At 39.6% G+C, this 20,417-nt stretch overlaps 1 protein-coding gene across 1 annotated transcript in view; it reads right to left on the reverse strand.

Moving 5' to 3' along the window:
* The window catches only part of LOC122556643 (glutamine--fructose-6-phosphate aminotransferase [isomerizing] 2-like), a 76,020-nt gene that overhangs the window by 22,903 nt on the left and 32,700 nt on the right, over positions 1-20,417 (reverse strand). The window contains exons 7-12 of the mRNA XM_043703609.2: positions 18,841-18,902; positions 15,350-15,429; positions 9,153-9,273; positions 3,860-4,023; positions 2,425-2,520; positions 2,202-2,299 (exon numbers count right to left, since the gene is read on the reverse strand). Coding sequence (XP_043559544.2) covers positions 2,202-2,299; positions 2,425-2,520; positions 3,860-4,023; positions 9,153-9,273; positions 15,350-15,429; positions 18,841-18,902 — 621 coding nt within the window. The remainder of the gene's footprint in view (positions 1-2,201; positions 2,300-2,424; positions 2,521-3,859; positions 4,024-9,152; positions 9,274-15,349; positions 15,430-18,840; positions 18,903-20,417) is intronic.

A 20,417-nucleotide genomic window follows, 5' to 3' on the forward strand; every position in this document is an offset into this window, starting at 1 on the left:
TATACCTGACATATGCTTCCTTCTTTTTCTTAACCAAACCCTCAATTTCTTTAGTCATCCAGTATTCCCTATTCCTAACAGTCTTTCCTTTCATCCTAACAGGGATATACTTTCTCTGGTTTCTCGTTATCTCATTTCTGAAGGCTTCCCATTTTCTAGCCGTCCCTTTACCTGCGAACATCTGCCCCCAATCAGCTTTCGAAAGTTCTTGCCTAATACCATCAAAATTGGCCTTTCTCCAATTTAGAACTTCAACTTTTAGATCTGGTCTATCCTTTGCCATCATTATTTTAAATCTAATAGAATTATGGTCGCTGGCCCCAAAGTGCTCCCCCACTGAGATCTCAGTCACCTGCCCTGCCTTATTTCTCAACAGTAGGTCAAGTTTTGCACCTTCTCTAGTAGGTACATCCACATACTGAATCAGAAAATTGTCTTGTACGCACTTCACAAATTCCTCTGTTTGATTTGATTGCATTTAACGCTTTCAACATTCTTTTCCTGCATCATCCACAAGGGCAGCAGTGTGCACCACCTTCAAGATGCATTGCAGCAACACACCAAGGCTCCTTCAACAGCCCTTTCCAAAACTGTGATCGTTACCACTGAGAAGTACAAGAGCAGTGTATGCGGGGACGAACACCACCTCTTGTTTAAGCCATGGTGACTCGGAACTATAGCACTGTTCCTTAGGATTTAACACACCGGAACTCCATTCTTAACAGCTCTGCAGATTGAATTACAACAAATCGTCTGCAGTGGTTCAAAAGGTAATTCACTATCCCCTTCTCAAAGGCAATTAACGATGTGCAATAAATGCTTGTCTAACCAGTAAACTCCACATCACATCAACAAATAATTTTGGTTCTCCTTCCACAACTTTGCAAACAGGAAATACAGATACAGCAATAGGTGATATTTTTAAAGCACTTTCCAGGTATTCTGCCCCTCCCAATCTGTACTTGTGGAATGTGATGGGAATTGTCACAATGTTGCAGCAGCCCCTGGAAAAGTACAGGACATTGCTTACCTCTGCTGGCATCACAAGTTGCTGGGGGTGAAAATTAGCTGCTAGATTTTTTTCCAGCTCAGTTTAACTAGCATGAACTTTTGAAAATTCCAATTTGTTAAAATAAATTTACTTTAAATACGTCCTTCTTTAACAGGTGTTTTAACAATTTCCTTTAGTTAATCTCAAATAAATTTTTGTGCATTGGTCTCCCCACCCCACAATCCTTTTAATTCTCCTGTTCCTAACATCAAAAGTGTCAAGAAGGAAGACATGCAGTGAGGATTAGTACATAATTAGGATAAGCTTTTAAAGTCAGGAAAGCATTAAATACAATGAATAAGTATTCTTTCCAATTGAATCATCTCTATAATGAAAAGCAGGTCACAGAACTTCTGTATAGCCAGTGAAGTATTTTTTGAAATTCTAGCTTCTTTCATAAAATCCTCCTGAAAAATAATGTTCTGTGCATTTCTGGGCACTTCAACTCGTCTTTAAGGAGCACTGTTTAGAATTAGAATCAGAATTAGGTTTATTGTCACGGAATCGTATCAGCACAGTTTGCAATGTTGCCACTTACAGCGCCGTCTAACGTACAAAGGTACCTAGGTATAGGATCTTAGGAATAAATTAGAAAAATAAAGAAATAAAAAATTCAGCATTACAGTCCTTCACTCCATCTTACGTAGAAGGTACCGAGGTACAAAATCTTATGAATAAATTAGAAAAACAAAGAAATAGTTATGGAACTCTCTAGGTTATTCTCATTTTTACTTCAAAATTCCCGATGGGGCTTCCATATCAAACTTATGCTTTCCATATCCAAGAGGTATTCCTACATGTTTCAAGAGGGTATGTTGTCTATTTATTCACATTGTACATGTAGGTTTTGGATGTCCAAAGGGAAATCTAAATTACTTCATCATCAATTCTATGCAATTAACTAGCTATTTGTTGCCAGAAATGGACAAACATCAGTTTGAGGTTGCCTCAGAATGTCAAATAAAAGGTTAAGTGATGATAAGCGGAAGGTTTTTTTGGGAGGTGGGAGAGAAGAATTGAAAAATGAGCTAAATTTTATGAGCTAATAGAATAAGTCTAAAGCAGTGTTCTGAAAGGTAGTGTACTGAAAGGCAGCTGCAGCTTAGACTTCGAAGAAGTGCAAAGCACCCTGTTGAATATTCAAACTTACTGCAACTGCCGAATGGTAACTAGTTCCACAGCCAATCAAAAGCAAGCGCCTGCACCTTTTTATGTCTTTGAGGTGGTCTTTCAATCCACCCAGTATAACTGTAAAAGAAAAGAATGATTGTAAAACACAATAGATCTTCATTTATTAGAAATTGTGCATTCAACATCAATTGACAAGTTGACCGATAATAGTGAAACTGGTTTTTGGTTCAAAAATACAATACCTGTGCTTGTTTCAATGTTTACTCTTCCTCTCAAAGTATTAACAATAGATTCTGGCTGTTCAAAGATCTCTTTCTGCATGAATGTACTGAAGTTACCTGCATCAAAAAAATTGAATGCACTGATACACTTGAAAATTGTCACATTAATAAATGTTTAAAATATTCAAATCAATTGGTAAATTTACAGTTTATAAATAATACATAATAATTTATTATTTACAAAAGGCTGTAGGTCATCCTCAATCTAGCAGGGGATATAAAGATCAACCAAATAGGACTGAGAAATTTAAGGAAATAATTTAAATATATCCGAACACAGGTGGACTTAAAAATTGTAGGGTAAATAAAGATTTATACACTCCTTCAGTACAATCCTAATTGGAATCTGTGCCTAGAAAATTAGTCAACAATTCCAAGTTCGATGGCATTTTAGTTAATCATTTATTAAGCCTTGTTGGATGAACAAATTCGTGCAGAAACTGTGAAAGCAGTAGTAGCTTCCTTCTAAAATTAAAAAAAAGAACAAAAAATGCTGCTCAAAATCAGTTGGCCTGGAAACTTTTGTGGCGAAAGAAACAGAGTTAACATTTTAAGTTCCCAACCTGTTGACAGAACCCAGTGCCCACCTCTGATGCCACCAAGATAATGAAAAGTTAGCAATATGTATGATGCAGATTTACAGATGCATTCTGAAGACACAAAAATTACAGGTGAAAATTTAAGCTCAGGAAAACATTACAGGGAAAAATACTACCAGATTAGATTAGTAAAAAAAATTGATAAATATGGTATGAGAACATTAAAAGTACAAAAGAAACAGGGAGACAAACAAGATTAGGTAGGGAGAGGGAAGACATAGTTCTCAAAAATGCTACAAATTCATGTTGATTTTACTTAAGAAAAATAAACCAAATAAGTGCGGATGCTGGAAATCAGAAACAAAAACAGAAATTGCTGAGAAAACTCAGCAGGTGGAGAGAAATCAGAGTAAACAACCCTTCTTCAGAACTTCAGACGTTCTGATGCCGACAGGATAATGGAAAGTTAACAACGTCTATGATGCGTGAAGTTCTGAGGAATTCTCAGCAATTTCTGTTTTTGATTTTACTTGAATTGGGTTTCTGTTACCTTGTGTAATGAAGCAAATTTATGGTGGAAGTGGTTAACGCTCCTAAGGAAAGTATTATTACTCGTCATATGTGTAATATTTCAGCATTACAACTTGAAAAGAAATCCAAGGAATTCTTAAGTACACTAGTGATCCACACAAAATACTGGCAGATTTAACTGACTGATGTAAGCAAACATTGATTTATTCTGACTTATCAGCAGGGAAAACAGAGTTCAGCTACATTCATTTATACTGTAACACATTTACAGATGTCTGCTGATTGCTTTTAACTTGGGTGCATATTGACTTGTAAACTCCTCTCACCTTTCATTATTTGATGCAATTCCATTTGCAGCGTGTGTATGGCTCTTGATTTTATATCACCCACTGATCTTTCGACTCGGTGAATGGAGAGGCAACCATTAGCCACTGCAGCAATGTCATCATCTTCCAAAAATATAACTTTCTTAGTATGCTCAATGATTGCACTGTTGGAATGATGATTAAATAGTATTATAACTACTTAACAGAGAAAGTTATATATTCAAGTAACTGCACAATTATAAAAATGAAATATTCTCTGCATTGCAGTTAGAAATTATTTCCTGTATATGTGTATTGCAGCAACTGATATTTTCAAACTGTTTCTGGTTAAATTTTCTTTTAGTTCATATGTGTGGGATGTCAGCATCACGGGCTGCCCAGCATTTATTGCCTGTTCCTAGTTGACCTTGAGAAGCTGGTGGTGAGCCACCTTCTTAATTTGCTGCAGTCCAAATGCTGTAGGTAGACCCACACTGCCCTTAGGGAGGGAATTTCAGAATTTTGACCCAATGACAGTGAAGGAACGGTGATATATTTCCAAGCCAGGATGGTGAGTAGTTTGGAGAGGAACTTGCAGGTGATGGTGTTCCCATGTACCTGCTACCTGTGCTTTTCTAAATAGAGGTGGTTGTGATTTTGGAAGGTGCTGTCTAAGGATCTTTAGTCAATTTTGGCAGTGCATCATAGGCTACGAGAGCAAATCAGAGGCTAGGAATACTACAGTGAGTAACTCGCCTCCTGACTCCCCAAAGCCTGTCCACCATACCATCTACAAGGTGCAATTCAGCTGCGTCACAAATACTCCCCACTTGCCTGGATAGGCCTGGATGGGTGTAGCTCAAACAATATTCAAGAAGCTTGACACCATCCACAACAAAACAGCTTACTTGATCAGTAACGCATCCAAAAGCATCGTGTAGCTGGACTGCTGCTACTAAGTGTCAGTAGTGGAGTGAATGGATGCTTTTGAATGCATTGCTGATCAAGTAAGCTGTTTTGTTATGGATGGTGTCAAGCTTCTTGAATGTTGTTTGAGCTACAACAATCCAGGCCTATCCAGGCAAGTAGGGAGTATTTGTGACACAGCTGAATTGTACCTTGTAGATGGTGGACAGGTTTTGGGGAGTCAGGAGGTGAGTTACTCGCTGTAGTCTCCCTAGTCAATGATTTGCTCTTATAGTCACTGTATTTACATGGCAAGTTGAGTTTCTGGTCATTGTCAGTCCAATGGATGTGTTGACAGAAAGGCATGGGGAGGTTTTTGGGGCACTGTTTTGATGGGGATGCTGGGCAAGCCAATTATGGGAATTGGAGATAACCTGCTGCAAGGCAGAGGGGAGATAATTGTGAATTGGGGAGACAATTCAACCAAAGATGGGAGGCAACACAACGTGGAGGGGGAAGTGATCACTGACAGCAACCACCGCCCTGGCTTCAATGGGGAAACAGTGCAGGTGTGCAATAAAGCTGAAAAATGGCTGCTGTCATGCTTTTTTTCCTGTGGTGGAGCAGGCTCTACTTCTCCATAATGTGAGGCTATTCAAGGGGCAATAGCATTAAACAGCCAATCAAACATGTTAAAGACATCTGTGACATGTGACCTCGCGCATTGACTTGCAGTATTGACAAACAATCTTGACCAGCTTATTCCACATTCCAAATTGATGCTATTAATGGCTGTGATGCACAGATAATGTCAGTTTAACTGCACAGATTCACCTAGGTTCCAAAAGTTGCAATCATCTTCCAAGATTTCATAGCTTGCTACACACTTCACACCTGTAAAATGTCCAGACCATTATCAATATGCAATGCTGCCTTTTTTTGAGTATTATGAAGGTTGGGAGTTGGGGGAAGAGGTTGTCATTATTGCTGCCACCTGTACTCTCTCCAATGTATGTGCACCAAAAGCCTTGAATCAGTCTTGAGTCTGACTTGTGTTAACAATGTTTCATTGTAGAGGCATCCTTGTTGGAGGCCTCCATGTCTCAATGTTTTGAGGATGTTGTTTCAATGATATTTACGTTTGTTGCAATTGTTGGATGATTAGTTTACTAAGAGGCTGTTTTGTTGCTTATATTGTTCAACTATCCTTATTAGTACTGTCCCCAGTGAAACCAAGAGGAGAAGTTGTTGTCATTGCTGTGGCTGCTGCACTGAAGGTTGTGACACAAGTGGATGATAAACATTTGTGTCTGGAAGCCAAAAACTAGCATCAACCTCCAGCCTTCCAATGAGTTGTTAATAGCCATAGGTGCCCTTGTGATGAGATGAAGATGTAGGAGAGCAATAGTCACTCATCTTTCATGGAATGCTGCACAAATGAAAGAGGGGCGCAGTGCCCTATATTCTGTGTGGAGGTGACAGTCAGAATGCATTGTGGTGAAGTACAGTATATTTGTATACTGGTGGCATGGTGGCTCAGTGGTTAACACTACTGTCTCATAGTGCCAGGGACCTGGGTTCGATTCCGGCATCGGGCGACTGTCTGTGTGAGTTTGCACATTCTCCCCGTGTCTGTGTGGGTTTCCTCCGGGTGATCCGGTTTCCTCCCACAATCCAAAGATGTGCATGTTAGATGAATTGGCCATGCTAAGTTGCCCATGGTGTTCATGGATGTGTGGTTTAGGTGCATTATTCGGGGGTAAATGTAGAGAGTTAAATGGTAGGGAAATGGGTCTGAGTGAATTATTGTTCAGAGGGTCAGTGTGGACTTGTGGGGACTCTATGATATACATGTATCTGCAATTTCTTCAATTGAGGCCAACAAGGGTCCTGAGGTGCCTCCTCATGTCAGATTCTCATGCAGGAAGTATCTGATATTTTGACATTATTTAAAAGATGCTGTTTCTTCATTGGATTGTTGGCTCTGGACAATTGAGGAACATAACAAAGCTATGTGATGGATGATGAGGACCTGATTAAGCTGCAACATTGCATGAGTAGGGAAATGAGAATGTTCTTCAGAATAAAGGCACTGCAATATCAGCCAAAGCAATACAGGCAGGATTTCGTCATGAACCTCATTTGATGGAACTGAGATGTGTGAAGTTATCTCTTGCTGACTGTAAATATCTTGACATTGCAAAGGTGAGCACCCACTATGTAATCACAACTGCAAATGCAACTTCATGCTTTGATCCTTTAATACTTGTCCTGTTTTATAAATGTTAAAGTTATACACTGTGCATTATCTGAAGCTGTCTCATTCAATCATGATAAAGCTTCATGCTAGTATGAGCACTAAAGAAAGAATAGCTATCGTTCAAACAGAGATGAAACATTTTGTGGTGCTAAAGATGACTTTCTGCCTCATTCTTGTAGCTTTAGCTAGAATGGCAGTTGCTCACATAACTGGTGATTAAAAGTGAACATATATTTGCAATTGTGATGACTTATTTGCAGTCAATTTTTACCCATTCCACCTATGTGCTCTCAGGAGATATTCTTCCACCTTTCTCTCTCATTACAAATAGATACAGTCTTGGAGTCTGCAGCTGGCATGGAGGGAGCACTCCCAGTATTGCAGCTTGTTGGATTGAGAGTTTGGGGTGAGCCTTCCCAATGCCACTTATGGTTAAAGGACTCAGACATGTTGAAAATGGATATCCTGCTATGGATTCACCCTCAAATAACATTGAAGGACTAGGTAGGGGTGTCTAGTACTCTTCATGTGGTTCCCCTTCTGGCTGGGTGACTACTGACGCCACACTGTCTCCTTGTGAGGAAAGGCACATGCAGTGAGGTTCTTCATTGACTACTGCCTTGTCATTGGTGATGAGTATCAATGGCTACACTGATGAAGGTCTGTTGTATATTTGGCAAACACTGAGGAAATTGGACCTCTGCATCCATAGCATTTGCCAACCTGTCCATGCAATCAGTCAGGCATGCAGGGTACAGGTGTTGGTGGGCTTCCATAACCTTCCATCCATTTCTCTGAGTGTGCCCCTGCAAACTTACTAGCTGTTCCTGTGTCTATACTTTTTAATGACATCATTAGGGCTGATACTATAAAGTTCTCTCCTTCCTGAGGCTGGGCAGGTTCCTGGCATTCATCGAATGCCAGCAACCTGGGACATTACTTCCTTAATCAGCTACAGAGATGTGCTGACCGAATGTTCTTCAGTATCTGATCTGATAGAGGGTGCAGGAAGCAGCTTTTCTGGTGCTTCTGCTGAGGGATCTGTGGTTTCTTCCTCAGGGAAGGAGGAGGGAATGGTGTCCTGAGGGGCTGCTTTCTTCAGAAAGAAACTGGACAGATGCCATTAGTCGCTGGAATAGATGAGACAGAGTAATTTGTGAAATGGGGCAGAAGTGCAGGGATGTCAAAAAAACTCAGCCACAATACTGGTAATGGGAGTACAATGCAGAAGTTGTCAATAAACCTTATTTTGTTGTTGAGTCATGGAAATCTTAACACTATTTGAATGGTCATTGTCATCTCACAGTAAGACAAAGACTCACTGCACATTGGAGACGAAGATGTGAATGCTGGGCAGCTCACCATCTGTCTTTACCAGAAAGAGGGCCAATTGCTCTTAGAATGACACGAAGGGAGAGATTGCATGGGATGAGAATTGGCTGTCACAGCTGATGTGCTGGAACAGTTGGGGGGAAAGGTGCTCAGATGAGTGAGTAGGAAGTGCAGATACCATGCAAGGTTAGTGGTCTGATATGATTGTATGGGTGCCAGTGAGTGAGGGTAGATGATACTTGAAATAGTGAGAGTGGTAGACTGTGAGCCTTGATGGAAGTAGGTACGGAATGAAGTTAGAGTCAATGTGTGGTAGCAGAGAGAAGATAATGAAGTACCCTTGTGGAGTGGAGAATGTCATTGACATTTTTTACTCCAGATCATGGATATCACACTGACCCCTATGGTAACCTCAGACAAGGCTAGCAAGGTCAGGTGCCATGGTCTCCTCTGGCAGTGAATGGCAATTCCTGGCTTGCAGTATTTGACTTGGTTTGTGGCTGGAAATTTATATGGCGCCTGTGATGCAAAACCTGTCAGGTCCTGGAAGAAGCGAGTATTCTCACTGCTGATGAGCCCAAGGTAGCGGGGTGTGCAAACATAGAGGTATAGTGCATACATACATGAGATGAGGAACGGAGAATTGACCTCAAAAACATGCCAGAATTCTTATGAAGAAACCTGCATTAAACTCGCTAAAACTGACATTTATTTTGGTTAAATTCAACCTGTGCTTTTGTGTTCTGAAAACATCAGCGGAGATTACAATTTGAGTTTTCAAAAAGAATGAATTAAAATAATTGCTTTTGTGCTTACCTAGCATCAGATGCAAAGTAAAATTCAATGGCTTTTTCCTCTCCAGTCGGATGTAGGCACTTGAAATGGTCTGTCTCAGTTTGATGTGTCTTGCTTGTACATCCGTTATTGATATTTTTGTCTAGAGTGAAATGAGAACTTCAGGAAATCATTTGGTGGAACAGTTTTGTGCTAAAAATAAATTAACACACTGGAAAATAAGAAACTCATTTCTAAAATAAGAGATAATGAAAACTATTATCACTCAGTCGAAGATTTTGTCATGGAAATTTCAAAGTGCAGTGTGTTTTTGAATACCTAGACTTTGAGATGAAAATGAAGATGCTGCCTAGCCTCTCAGGTACATGTGCAAGACCTCATGGCTGTTTGAAGAAAGGAAGGGAGTTCTCTTGCTATTGTGGTTAATATTTATGCTTCAATATAAATTGAATTGGTTATTTATCTAATTGCTGTTTGTTGAATCATGTTGGGAACAGTTGGCTGCCACAATTTTCTGTATTACAACAAGAACCACATTTGGCCAAAGTAATTAATTGGCTGTGAAGCACTTTGGGACTTCCTAAAATGTAGACTGTATTCTTTTAATTTCAATTTGATTGATGATTAGTTTGAGTAAAGCCAGTAAGGAAGCTTCCTCACTAGGCAAGTTTAATTATATCTCCAATCAAGATTGTTATGGACTAAGCCAGACCACTCAAACATTCTTAAGCAGGCAGCCCAGACCATTACTTTACAATTTGTTTTGGTAAGTGTAGTGACAATTATTCGGAGTAAGATAGCTAGGTTGACTACTAGTTTTTAAAACAGACAAAAATTTATTCACAAAAATTACACAATGAAACACAACAAAACAAAGAACCCCTACAGAACTCAGCCTATCCAACTAGACTAAATTATGCTGTTCCGAATATACACAACAGTCCCAATAAGCAAACTCCCCTTAAAAACAATATAAATGGAACACATGCTTACAGTTTGAAGTTGAAGGGCAGAAAGAGAGGGAGAGAGTTTCCACAGAGCTCCCTGTTGAACTTCTCACCAGGCCAGACCGAACTAAAACTGCTCAGCTGGAGAGCTGACCTTTCATTATACAGGTCATTTCTAAAATATGACCACTTTGGCCTGAAGTCTCATCTGTTTACATTTAAACAAAAGGCCTCTCAAAATCCTTTTCATCTCTGTACCAAACCAGACCAATCAGAACCCAGCCCGGTTTATTGCCACTCTGAAAAAACTCAAGGACTAACCTTTAGGAAAAAATGGGACCAGCTTTGTGACACCTCCCTCCTTAAAAAAAATGAAACATCAATACCAGAAGATGGCCTCATTTTTAACCCTTCAAAACCCGGTTAGTAGTCTAAACACACATACACACTATACTAATATACTATAAACATGCAGACATACACAACCACTTGCAAATTCAGGCCACGGTACACCCACAACCGAACGCCTCCGTGTCTCATTCAAGTCTCGATAACGCATCGGCAATCACGTTTTTGCAACGTGCCACATGGACAATTGTCAAATTGAATGGCTGCAACAACAAGCTCCATCTAAACAGTCTGGCATTTTTGTCCTTAAATTTTTCCACAAATGTCAATGTTTGTGATCAGTGTATATGATTGTCTCAGATGCATTGCTGGTAATATAAACACTGAAATGTTATAATGCCAACACCAAGCTTAAAGTCTCTTTTACACCAAAAAATATTTCTGTTGATGAACATTCAACTTCCTGGAAAAATACCCAATGGACCTTTCTATCCGCTCATCCTCCTCCTGCAGGAGCACTACAATGACACCCATTGCACTGGCATCGATAGCCACATTGAAAGGCTTCGTGTAGTCTGGTGTGGCTAATACTGGAGCAGTGATAACACAGTTTTTAGGCTGACAGATGCCTTTTGACAGTCCGTTGTCCACTGAAATTTCTTGTCTTTTTTTAACAATTTGGTGAGTGGAGCAACCACACTGCTAAGGTTCGGCACAAGCTTTTCATAAAATCCACTCAACCCCAGGAACCTCAGCACTGCTCTTTTTGTCGACGGTGTGGGAAATTCCCCTATTACTTTAGTTTTGCATCTTGTGGGGTCATTTGTCCATGTCCAACAACATGACCCAGGAAGGTGACTTGTGCTTTGGCAAATTCACTTTTAGCTAGGTTTACCACAAATAAGTCTGTTAAATGCTGTGAATGTTCCTTCCGTGAGTGACCAAAAATTACCAGGTCATCAATATACACCACGGTGAATCAGCTTTATCATTTGCAAGGACAAATTGTATTTCTGGAGCTGAGAGTTGTCCAGTATTTCTACAAATTCTCCACTTTTCTCTGGACTGTCTAGCCTCACTTTACATAACTGAGCACTTTTTGTCTCACCATTAATTCCTTTTACAAGTACCTTCTCTGGCAATCATCCCTCAGGAGTGCATATCTCCTCATCATCAGCATTACAGACTGAGAGGACCCTGTGTCCCTTAATATTGTAATCTCCTTACCTACTGCTCCTGGCTTATGTGAAGAGACTTTACCCTTTGCATATATATTTTTTAAGCAGATCTGGCACTTCCTCCTTAATCAACTTCTGATCATCTTGTACGCTCTGAGGCACTTGTCTAACTTCCCTTGTGCATTTTTGTTACTAGTCCAATAAAACTTCTAGGCTTGTCTGGTTTTCCTACATCTGGCCTTCGCCTAGCCCACCAACACGTGATTTCGTGTGGCCTACTTTATGACAATGAAAGCACTGGTGCCTTTTAACTTCTTTGTCCCCCTCAAGGGTTTATTTTTTACCCTGTGGTAAGTTCTTATGATCTTCACTGAGATCTACCTTTCCCTTTCCACATGAGGATTTCTCTTTGCCCCAATTTTAAAGATTAGATTAGATTAGATTCCTTACAGTGTGGAAACAGGCCCTTGGGCCCAACCAGTCCACACCGACCCTCTGAAGAGTAACCCACCCAGAGCCATTTCCCTCCTAACACGAACACTAGTGGGCAATTTAGCATGGCCAATTCACCTGACCTGCAAATCTTTGGATTGTGGGAGGAAACCCATGCAGACACAGGGAGAACATGCAAACTCCACACAGACAGTCACCCAAGGCTGGAATTGAACCTGGAACCTTGGTGCTGTGAGGCACTGTGCCACCCTAATTCTATCTCTCGTGGACTGAAATTGATTCTGGAAGCCAAACCAAGTTTTATGGACCAGCTCATAATTATCGGCCACTTCAGCTGCTAACCTTGCTGTTTTAACTCTCTGCTCTTCCACATGTGTTCACACTATTTCAGGCAATGAATGTTTGAATTCCCCACTAAGGTTACCTTCAGCCTTTATCTCCAGCCTTTTAAGCTGACTTTCCTTTTTAAGTGTCAGTTTTTGAAGTTCAAAAGCCCTCTCTTTTTCTTTCTCTGTCTTCTATTTTTCCCTCTCTTCTGCTTCTAATCATATCTCAAACGGTATAATTTCTGCTGCCCTTTCCTTATCTCTTGCCTCTATCTGAAGCTGCTTCATTTGCAATTGAATTCTTTCCATCTCTATAGATTCTGATGGTGTCTCCAGCAAATTTAAATGCTGAGCTACTGCTGTAATTATCTCTCCTTTCCTTACAGAAGCAGGCAGTTCCAATTCCAGCTTCTTGGCTAAGTCTTGTAACTTGGTCTTATTCACTTTTTGCAAATCTTCCAAAGTCGCTGCATCCACATTCAGAAAACTTCTGGTGACTGAAAGAGCCATTCTTATCCCAAGCTTTGTTTACCCAACCAAACCAACACCTGAAATAAAGACACTAGCATCTACCACTCGCTGTTTGAAATCCCGACGAGTCCCCAATCTGTTATGGACTAAGCCAAACCACTCAAAGCATTCTTAAACAGGCAGCAATTTGTTTCAGTAAGTGTACAGTGAAAATTACCCAGAGTAAGTTAGCTAGGTTGACTACTAAATTTTAAAACAGACAGAAATTTATTCACAAAATTACACAATGAAACACAAAGAACAGAATAATGAACCACTACATAACTCAGTCTATCCAAACTAGACTTAATTATGCTGTTCCGAATATACACAACAGTCCCAATAAGCAAACTCCCTTCAAAAACCAGTACAAATGGAACACAATGCTTACAGGTTGAAGTTGAAGGGCAGAAAAGAGAGAGAGAGTTTCCACACAGCTCTCTGTTGAACTTCCTACCAGGCCAGACTGAACTAAACTGCTCAGCTCAGCTAGAGCTGACTATTCCCCTTTCATTATACAGGTCACTTCTAAAGCATGACCACTTTGGCCTGAAGTCTCATCTGTTTACATATGAACAAAAGGCCTCTCAAAATCCTTTTCCTCTCCGTACCAAAGCAGACTGATCGGAGCCCAGCCCGGTTTATTGTCCTTCTGAAAAAAATCAAGGACAGAGTCTCCTTGAGCTAAGGACCAGCTTTTAGGAAAAAAAGGGACTAGTTTTGTGACAAGATTAATGATTCAACTATGGTACTATGGTAGCTATAAGTATAGAAAAAGGGCTGAAATTTCTCAGCCCTGAGCAATGTGGTCAATGGCAAGTTAGTTGGAAAAACACAGTGAGATTGAAAAAATGAACTTCTCGACATCAAGAAAAAGAAGTTTGATTTTCCACCGAAGGTTTGAATAGCAAGATGAAAATTTCTCTCTTGCATGTATTTACATCTCATTAGCACCAAGTTTCACTTTGTTGATATGTACTCAGTCACTGCACTAGACTGGATCGCCATGCTTTTCACTTGATGTTATAGCACTCATTCACTCTGAACCTAATTGAATGCTCACTACGAACCTATTTGAATCCCTGCCTTTCATTGTGCTGTCTTCCCTTTTTGTACTTTTCCCCCTCAATCAGAGATCCTAAGCTCATATTACAGCTGTATTGTACATCACTTAGCACAGGCAAAAATATATTAGAATTTTATATGTTTCTGTGTGATCCCCCCTCATTTCCACAAACTCTGATGAATATAATCCTAACTGATCTTGTCTCTCCATTTATGGCAGTCCTATAATCAGTCAGGTAAACCTTCTTTATCAGATTTCAGTTTATTAGTTCTTATTCTTTAGGTTATAGTTCTTAAACAAATTTAGATTATTAGGGTAAACAAATCTAAATTTGTTTAAGAACTATAACCTGGTGTTGTGTGGTGTTTAACTAACGTTGTAAAAATATATCATTATAACTCTATGAGACTGTAACCCTTTTGCTATAAATTCTGTCATATGGTTATGTTCCACAACCACCGCATGAAGAGGCAGCGCCTTGAAAGTTAGTGCTTCAAAGTAAACCCGTTGGACTATAACAGCATTCAGAAAATAATCTATCTGACTGTTTTTGCTTTCAAAATGGATAACCTCACATTTATCCAGATTATTGGGCATCTGCCATCTGTTAGCCCACTTACTGATCTTGTTCAAATCACACTGAACCTCACATGCATGGATCCCTGTGGAAACCCACGAGTCACTGATTGTCATTCAGAAAAAAACCCAGTTTATTCGTACTCTTTGATTTCCATTTGCCAGCCAGCTCTCAATCTATTTCTGTACATGACTTCCAATCCCATGCGCTTTAATTTACATGCTAATCACTTGTGAGGGATTTATCAAAAGCTTTTTGTAAATCCAAGTAAGCTACATCCACTGGCTCTCCTTTATTCACCCTATTAGTTACATCCTTAAAAAATTCCAGCAGATTTATCCAGCATGATCTCCCCTTCATAAGTCCATGCTGAATCTGTAAAATCTCATCACTGTGGTCAGGCTAACCATTCTATAATTCACTGTTTTCTCTCTGCCTCACTTCTTAAATAGTGGCGTTAATTAGCGACCTTCCAAACCATAGGAACTGTTCCAGAATCTATAGAAATGTGGAAGATGACGACTATAAATAACATTGGCTATTTCTACGGCCATTTTCTTAAGTGCTCTGGGGTGAAGCTTATCAGGCCCTGACAATTTATCTGCCTTTAATCCCACTATTTTCCCCAACATCATTTCCATATTGATTTTTATTTCTTTCAATTCTTCCTTCCCATTAAGCCCTGTGTTCCCCCATATGTTTGGACGTTAAAGCAATAGCCTTGGTATCTGGATTACTAACATAGTGACATTATTGCTAGGCCACTACCTCCCAACACTAACCGATCCACTTGTACACTAAATGTCAACTTACATGTTTGGTACAGTATTGGAATCTGGTCAGTGGAGAGCTTGCACCTGCTACAAACACCAATCAGCAATGGGCTTCCTCGCCTGAGGAATAGAAGATAAACTTTTTTCTAGTTTAAATTGATAGCACATGAGAAATCAAGTCATTAGTAAACATTCAAATTCACACAATGAACTTTTAATATAGCCTAATATCTACATTGTCCTCAGGTCTTCATGCTACACTTTATCTTGAACTAGTATGGAGATACACATTCTTTCAATAACCATACCATAGAGTCATAGAGATGTACAGCATGGAAACAGAGCCTTCGGTTCAACTTGTCCATGCCGACCAGATATCCCAACCAATCTAGTCCAACCTGCCAGCACTCTGCCCATATCCCTCCAAACCCTTCCTATTCATATAGCGACTCAAATGCCTTTTAAATTTTGCAATTGTACCAGCCTCCACCACTTCCTCTGGCATTCCATGCATGTACCACCCTCTGTGAGAAAAGTTGCCCCTTAGGTCTCTTTTATATCTTTCCCCTCTCACCCTAAATCTATGCCCTCTAGCTCTGGATTCCCCCACCCCAGGGAAAAGACTTTATCTATTTATCCTATCCATGTCCCTCATAACTTTGTAAACTTTATAAGATCACCCCTCAGCCTCTGATGCTCCAGGGAAAACAGTCCCAGCCTGTTCGATCTCTCCCTATAGCTCAAATCCTCCAACCCTGGCAACATCCTTGTAAATCTTTTCTGAACCCTTTCAAGTTTCACAACATCCTTCCGATAGGAAGGAAACCAGACTTGCATGCAATTTCCAACAGTGGCCTAACCAATGTCCTGTACAGCCACAACATTACCTCCCAACTCCTGTACTCAAAACTCTGATCAATAAAGGAAAGCATACCAAATGCCTTCTTCACTATCCTAGCTACTTGCGACTCCACTTGCAAGGAGCTATGAATCTGCACTCCAAGGTCTCTTTGTTCAGCAACAGTACCTGGGACCTTACCATTAAGTGTATAAGTCCTGCTAAGATTTGCTTTCCCAAAATGCAGCACCTCACATTTATTTGAATTAAACTCCATCTGTCACTTCTCAGCCCATTGGTCCATCTGATTAAGATCCTGTTGTAATCTGAGGTAACCTTCATTGCTGTCCACTACACCTCACAATTTTGGTGTCATCTGCAAACTTATTGACTATACCTCTTATGCTCACATCCAAATCATTTATATCATTGATGAAAAGTAGAGAACCCAGCACCGATCCTTGTGGCACTACACTGGTCACAGGCCTCCAGTCTGAAAAATAACCCTCCATCACCACTCTCTGTTTTCAACCTTTGACAACCATCCAAATGGCTAGTTCTCCCTGTATTCCGTGAGAACTAACCTTGCTGACCAGTCTCCCATGGGGAACCTTACTGAAATCCATATAGATCACATCTACCGGGTCAATACCACAAAGCCATTATAGTTACCATGTGTTGCCATCACTAGAGTAAACACAAGGGGAGGAGCAAGAGTGCCTGCTGAGCCTCGCAAGAAAGTATCGGGTCTCCGTCAAGGTTTTCTCTCCATCCTCTCAATATCTAGGCCATCTAACCTTCCAGCAGTCACCGACCTGATTGTCAAAGCCTACCTTTTTTAGAACCATGGTAACATCCTGCCACCAACTAAAGTCCTGGGGTTAAAATTGCAAGCCAACCATCATTTGCTACTGGGCTCTGTTGGGTACCAGATAGAAGCCTGTAGGGTCAGCCTGAGTGTTGCACTCCTGAGCAAAGTTAGCCACCCTTCTCAGCTTACCGGACAACAATATGTAGACATTAAATCTGGTATCTTTTAAAATTAATAATAAAATAGGTAATTCAATTTGGAAGGAAATTAGATATTGCTTTAAGTACTTTTTTCACTCTTGTATAAATGATTTGGACGAAGGAGCCAACCATTTGATTGCTACATTTGCTGACAACATAAATGTAGGTGGGAAAGTAAATTGTGAAGAGGACATAAGAAGGTTACAAAGAGAAATAGATACATTAAATGAGTGGGAAAAGATCTCGCAAGTGGGAGAGAATGTGAATCTGCCTATTTTGACAGGTTAAAGAAATTGCAGGAGCTCCGAGATAGAGGGATCTGAGAGTCCTGGCATATGAATTGCAAAGGGGCTATATCGATACTGAAAGTAATTAAGAACTGTAACAGAATGTAAATGATTTTATATAGGAATTGAACACAAAAGTAAGAAGGTTATGTTTCAGTTGTACAGGGCAATGTTGAAACCACATCTGAACTATTGTGAGCAGTACTGGCCTTCTTATTTAAGAAGAATGCAAGTATATTAGAAGCCACGTCCCCAATACTTGGCATGGGTGTGTTTTCTTATGAGGAAAGGTTAGGCGGGCTAGGTTCATATCTGCTGGAAGTTAGAAGAGTAAGAGATTTGTATGAAATCAATAAGATCTGTTCTTGATAGAGTGTGTGGGGAAAGGATGTTTCTTCATGTGGAAGAATCTAAAATTAAGGGCCACTGTTTAAAAATAAGGAGTTACGAATTTCAGACAGAGGGTCAGGAGTCTTTGGAATTCTCTATATCAAAAGGCAGTGTCAGCAGTATCTTTGAATATTTTTTAAGGCAGAGGTAGATAGGTTTGAGATTAGCAAGAGAGTAAACAATTATCAGGAATAATCAAGATGAGACATAATCAGATCAGCAATGTTTTATTGAGGGGCCTATTCCTGCTCCTAATTTGTATGTTCAATGTTACTTTATTTTCTTGGTTTTTGACTTACATAAGCATCCCATATATTCTTTATAAATAGTCAGAAAGTAACCTCAGTTTGTACAAGAACTGCATTTAATATTGTGTCAAATTCGATCCATATGTAACTCTTTTTAGAGCTGTCTGGGAAAGAAGTTAAAGCTGGGGACAGTATTATTGACTATGACTAAGCATTTTAATTTATCATTAAAATGGTTCATAATAAATTCATTTTCATAAGTTATTACAGTACATTGTTATTTCAGTACTGAGCTATTCCATGCTCATGTAAATTCAGACATTCATGTTGCTGATGCAATAGAACTCAAGGTACCTTTTCCTTGTAGAAAGAATGCATCAGTTGCCTGGTTACACCGCTCTTTACACACACTTGTGTTATAGGTGTTCCTTACATATGTACTCAAGACAACTAATAACCACCAGCTCTTGCTTTTAAACCTTAAATAATGACATTCACAAACTTAACAACATGTTTAACCAGACATTAACAGCTAACTACAATGCAGCAGACAATAATTAAAATACTTGACTTTAAATTAAAAACTGTAACAAAATGGTAAACATTTCCAAATAGACTTCAAGAAGCAAACATTGAAATTATAGTGATTATAAGCATGTTATGGCACACCCCTAGGGCAGGTGGAATTTGCACCCAGACTTTCTACAAAGAAACTCAAGCAGTGATCATTACATACATGACTTAACCTCAAACCTACCTAGCAGCAACAGCTTCACAGGGAAAATGAAGACTCTTGAAGACAACTGCAAATGCTCCTTCCTGCAAGTACAACAAATGTAATTTCTGATGGTAAATCATTTTTATTGTGATCTTAAGTGGAAGATTTAAGCATTACACAAAAATAATTATTAGAAAATCAAGAATACATTCTCAGTAAAGTTACACACAATGTTTACATCATCCCGCAAATAAAACATAAAATAAAATCCACTCCTTTAGAGACGTATCCACAAAATAAAAAGACCCTTGTCACACAAGTCTCAGGACAATAGCCTCAAGAAAGTTATATGAGTCCTGTAATCAGCACAAAAGAATTAGCAGGCCCCAAAGTTGTGTGAACCAAAATCCCAATTCAAATTTTCTATTTGTGTAATAACGCAAATAATATACAACTCAAAATAATAGGGTGAAACTTGCCTGGTGGTTACATAGCTAGGTAGTACAACCACAATGGCATGGACAAATAGAAAGCCAAAATATCATTTAAAAATTGCAGTTACTGCCCTCATCTCAAAAATTAGGTCACGGTGTTTGCCCATGCAGTAGCAAAAAAGATACCAGAGTTTCAAATTCTGTTTGGAACTGATCCATTGCAGTACTAACTGAAATCATTGGTACTAATTAATGTATTTTATTTCAGTTAATACTTAACTACAACAATATTAGGCAGGAACTGGAGTGTGTTCATTGGAGGTGGCTGTTTGAGGGTAAATCCGCATTGAACATGTGGGAGTATTTCAAATGGCAGTTGATAAGAGTTCAGAAATGACACGTTCCTGCTGGAATCAAGGATTGGTATAGCAAATTATGTGAACCTTGGAAGAGAAGCGATGTTATGACCTTGGTCAAAAAGAAAGCAAGCATACATAAGGTCTAGGAAGATGGGAACTGACGAAGCCCTTGAAGTATATAGGATTGTAGGAAAGAACTTAAGCAGAGAATTAGAAGTGCTAAAAACAGTAATGAAAAGTTGTTAGCAAACAAGACTAAGGAGAATCTCGAGGCTTTTTATGCATAAACAAAAAGCAAGAGGGTAGCCAGGGAAAGGGTTAGCCCACCCTCAAAGGTAAAGGAGAGAATGTGTGTGTGCAGCCAGAAGAGGTAGGTGAGATCTTATATGAATACTTTATATTGGTATTCACCAAAAGGAACGAATTGGTGGAGGGTGATCTCAGGGTAGGGAGTGCTGAATTTCTAAGTCAAGTTGCTATTTAAAAGGTGTTGTGAGTCTTAAAAAGTATTAAGATAGATAAGTCCCTGGGTCTTGATGGGATCTATCCCAGAATATTGAGGGAGACAAGACAATAAGTTGCTGGACAGACATTTTTGTATCCTCTTTGGCCGCAGGTGAGGTCCCAGAGGACTGGCAAATAGCTAATGTTGTCCCGATATTTAAAAAGGGAAACAGGAATTATCCAGGAAATTGTAGACCTGAGAGCCTCATGACAGTGGTATGGAAATTATTGAAAAAGATTCTTAGGGACAAGATTTAGAAGCACATGGACTGTTTAGCGATAAAGAGCATGGTTTTGTGTAGGGGAGGTCGTGCCTCAC

The sequence above is a fragment of the Chiloscyllium plagiosum genome, unplaced genomic scaffold (genome assembly GCF_037043375.1).
Source record: "Chiloscyllium plagiosum isolate Xiang-an unplaced genomic scaffold, Cpla_swu_hap1 HiC_scaffold_16, whole genome shotgun sequence".
Lineage (NCBI taxonomy): Eukaryota > Metazoa > Chordata > Chondrichthyes > Orectolobiformes > Hemiscylliidae > Chiloscyllium > Chiloscyllium plagiosum.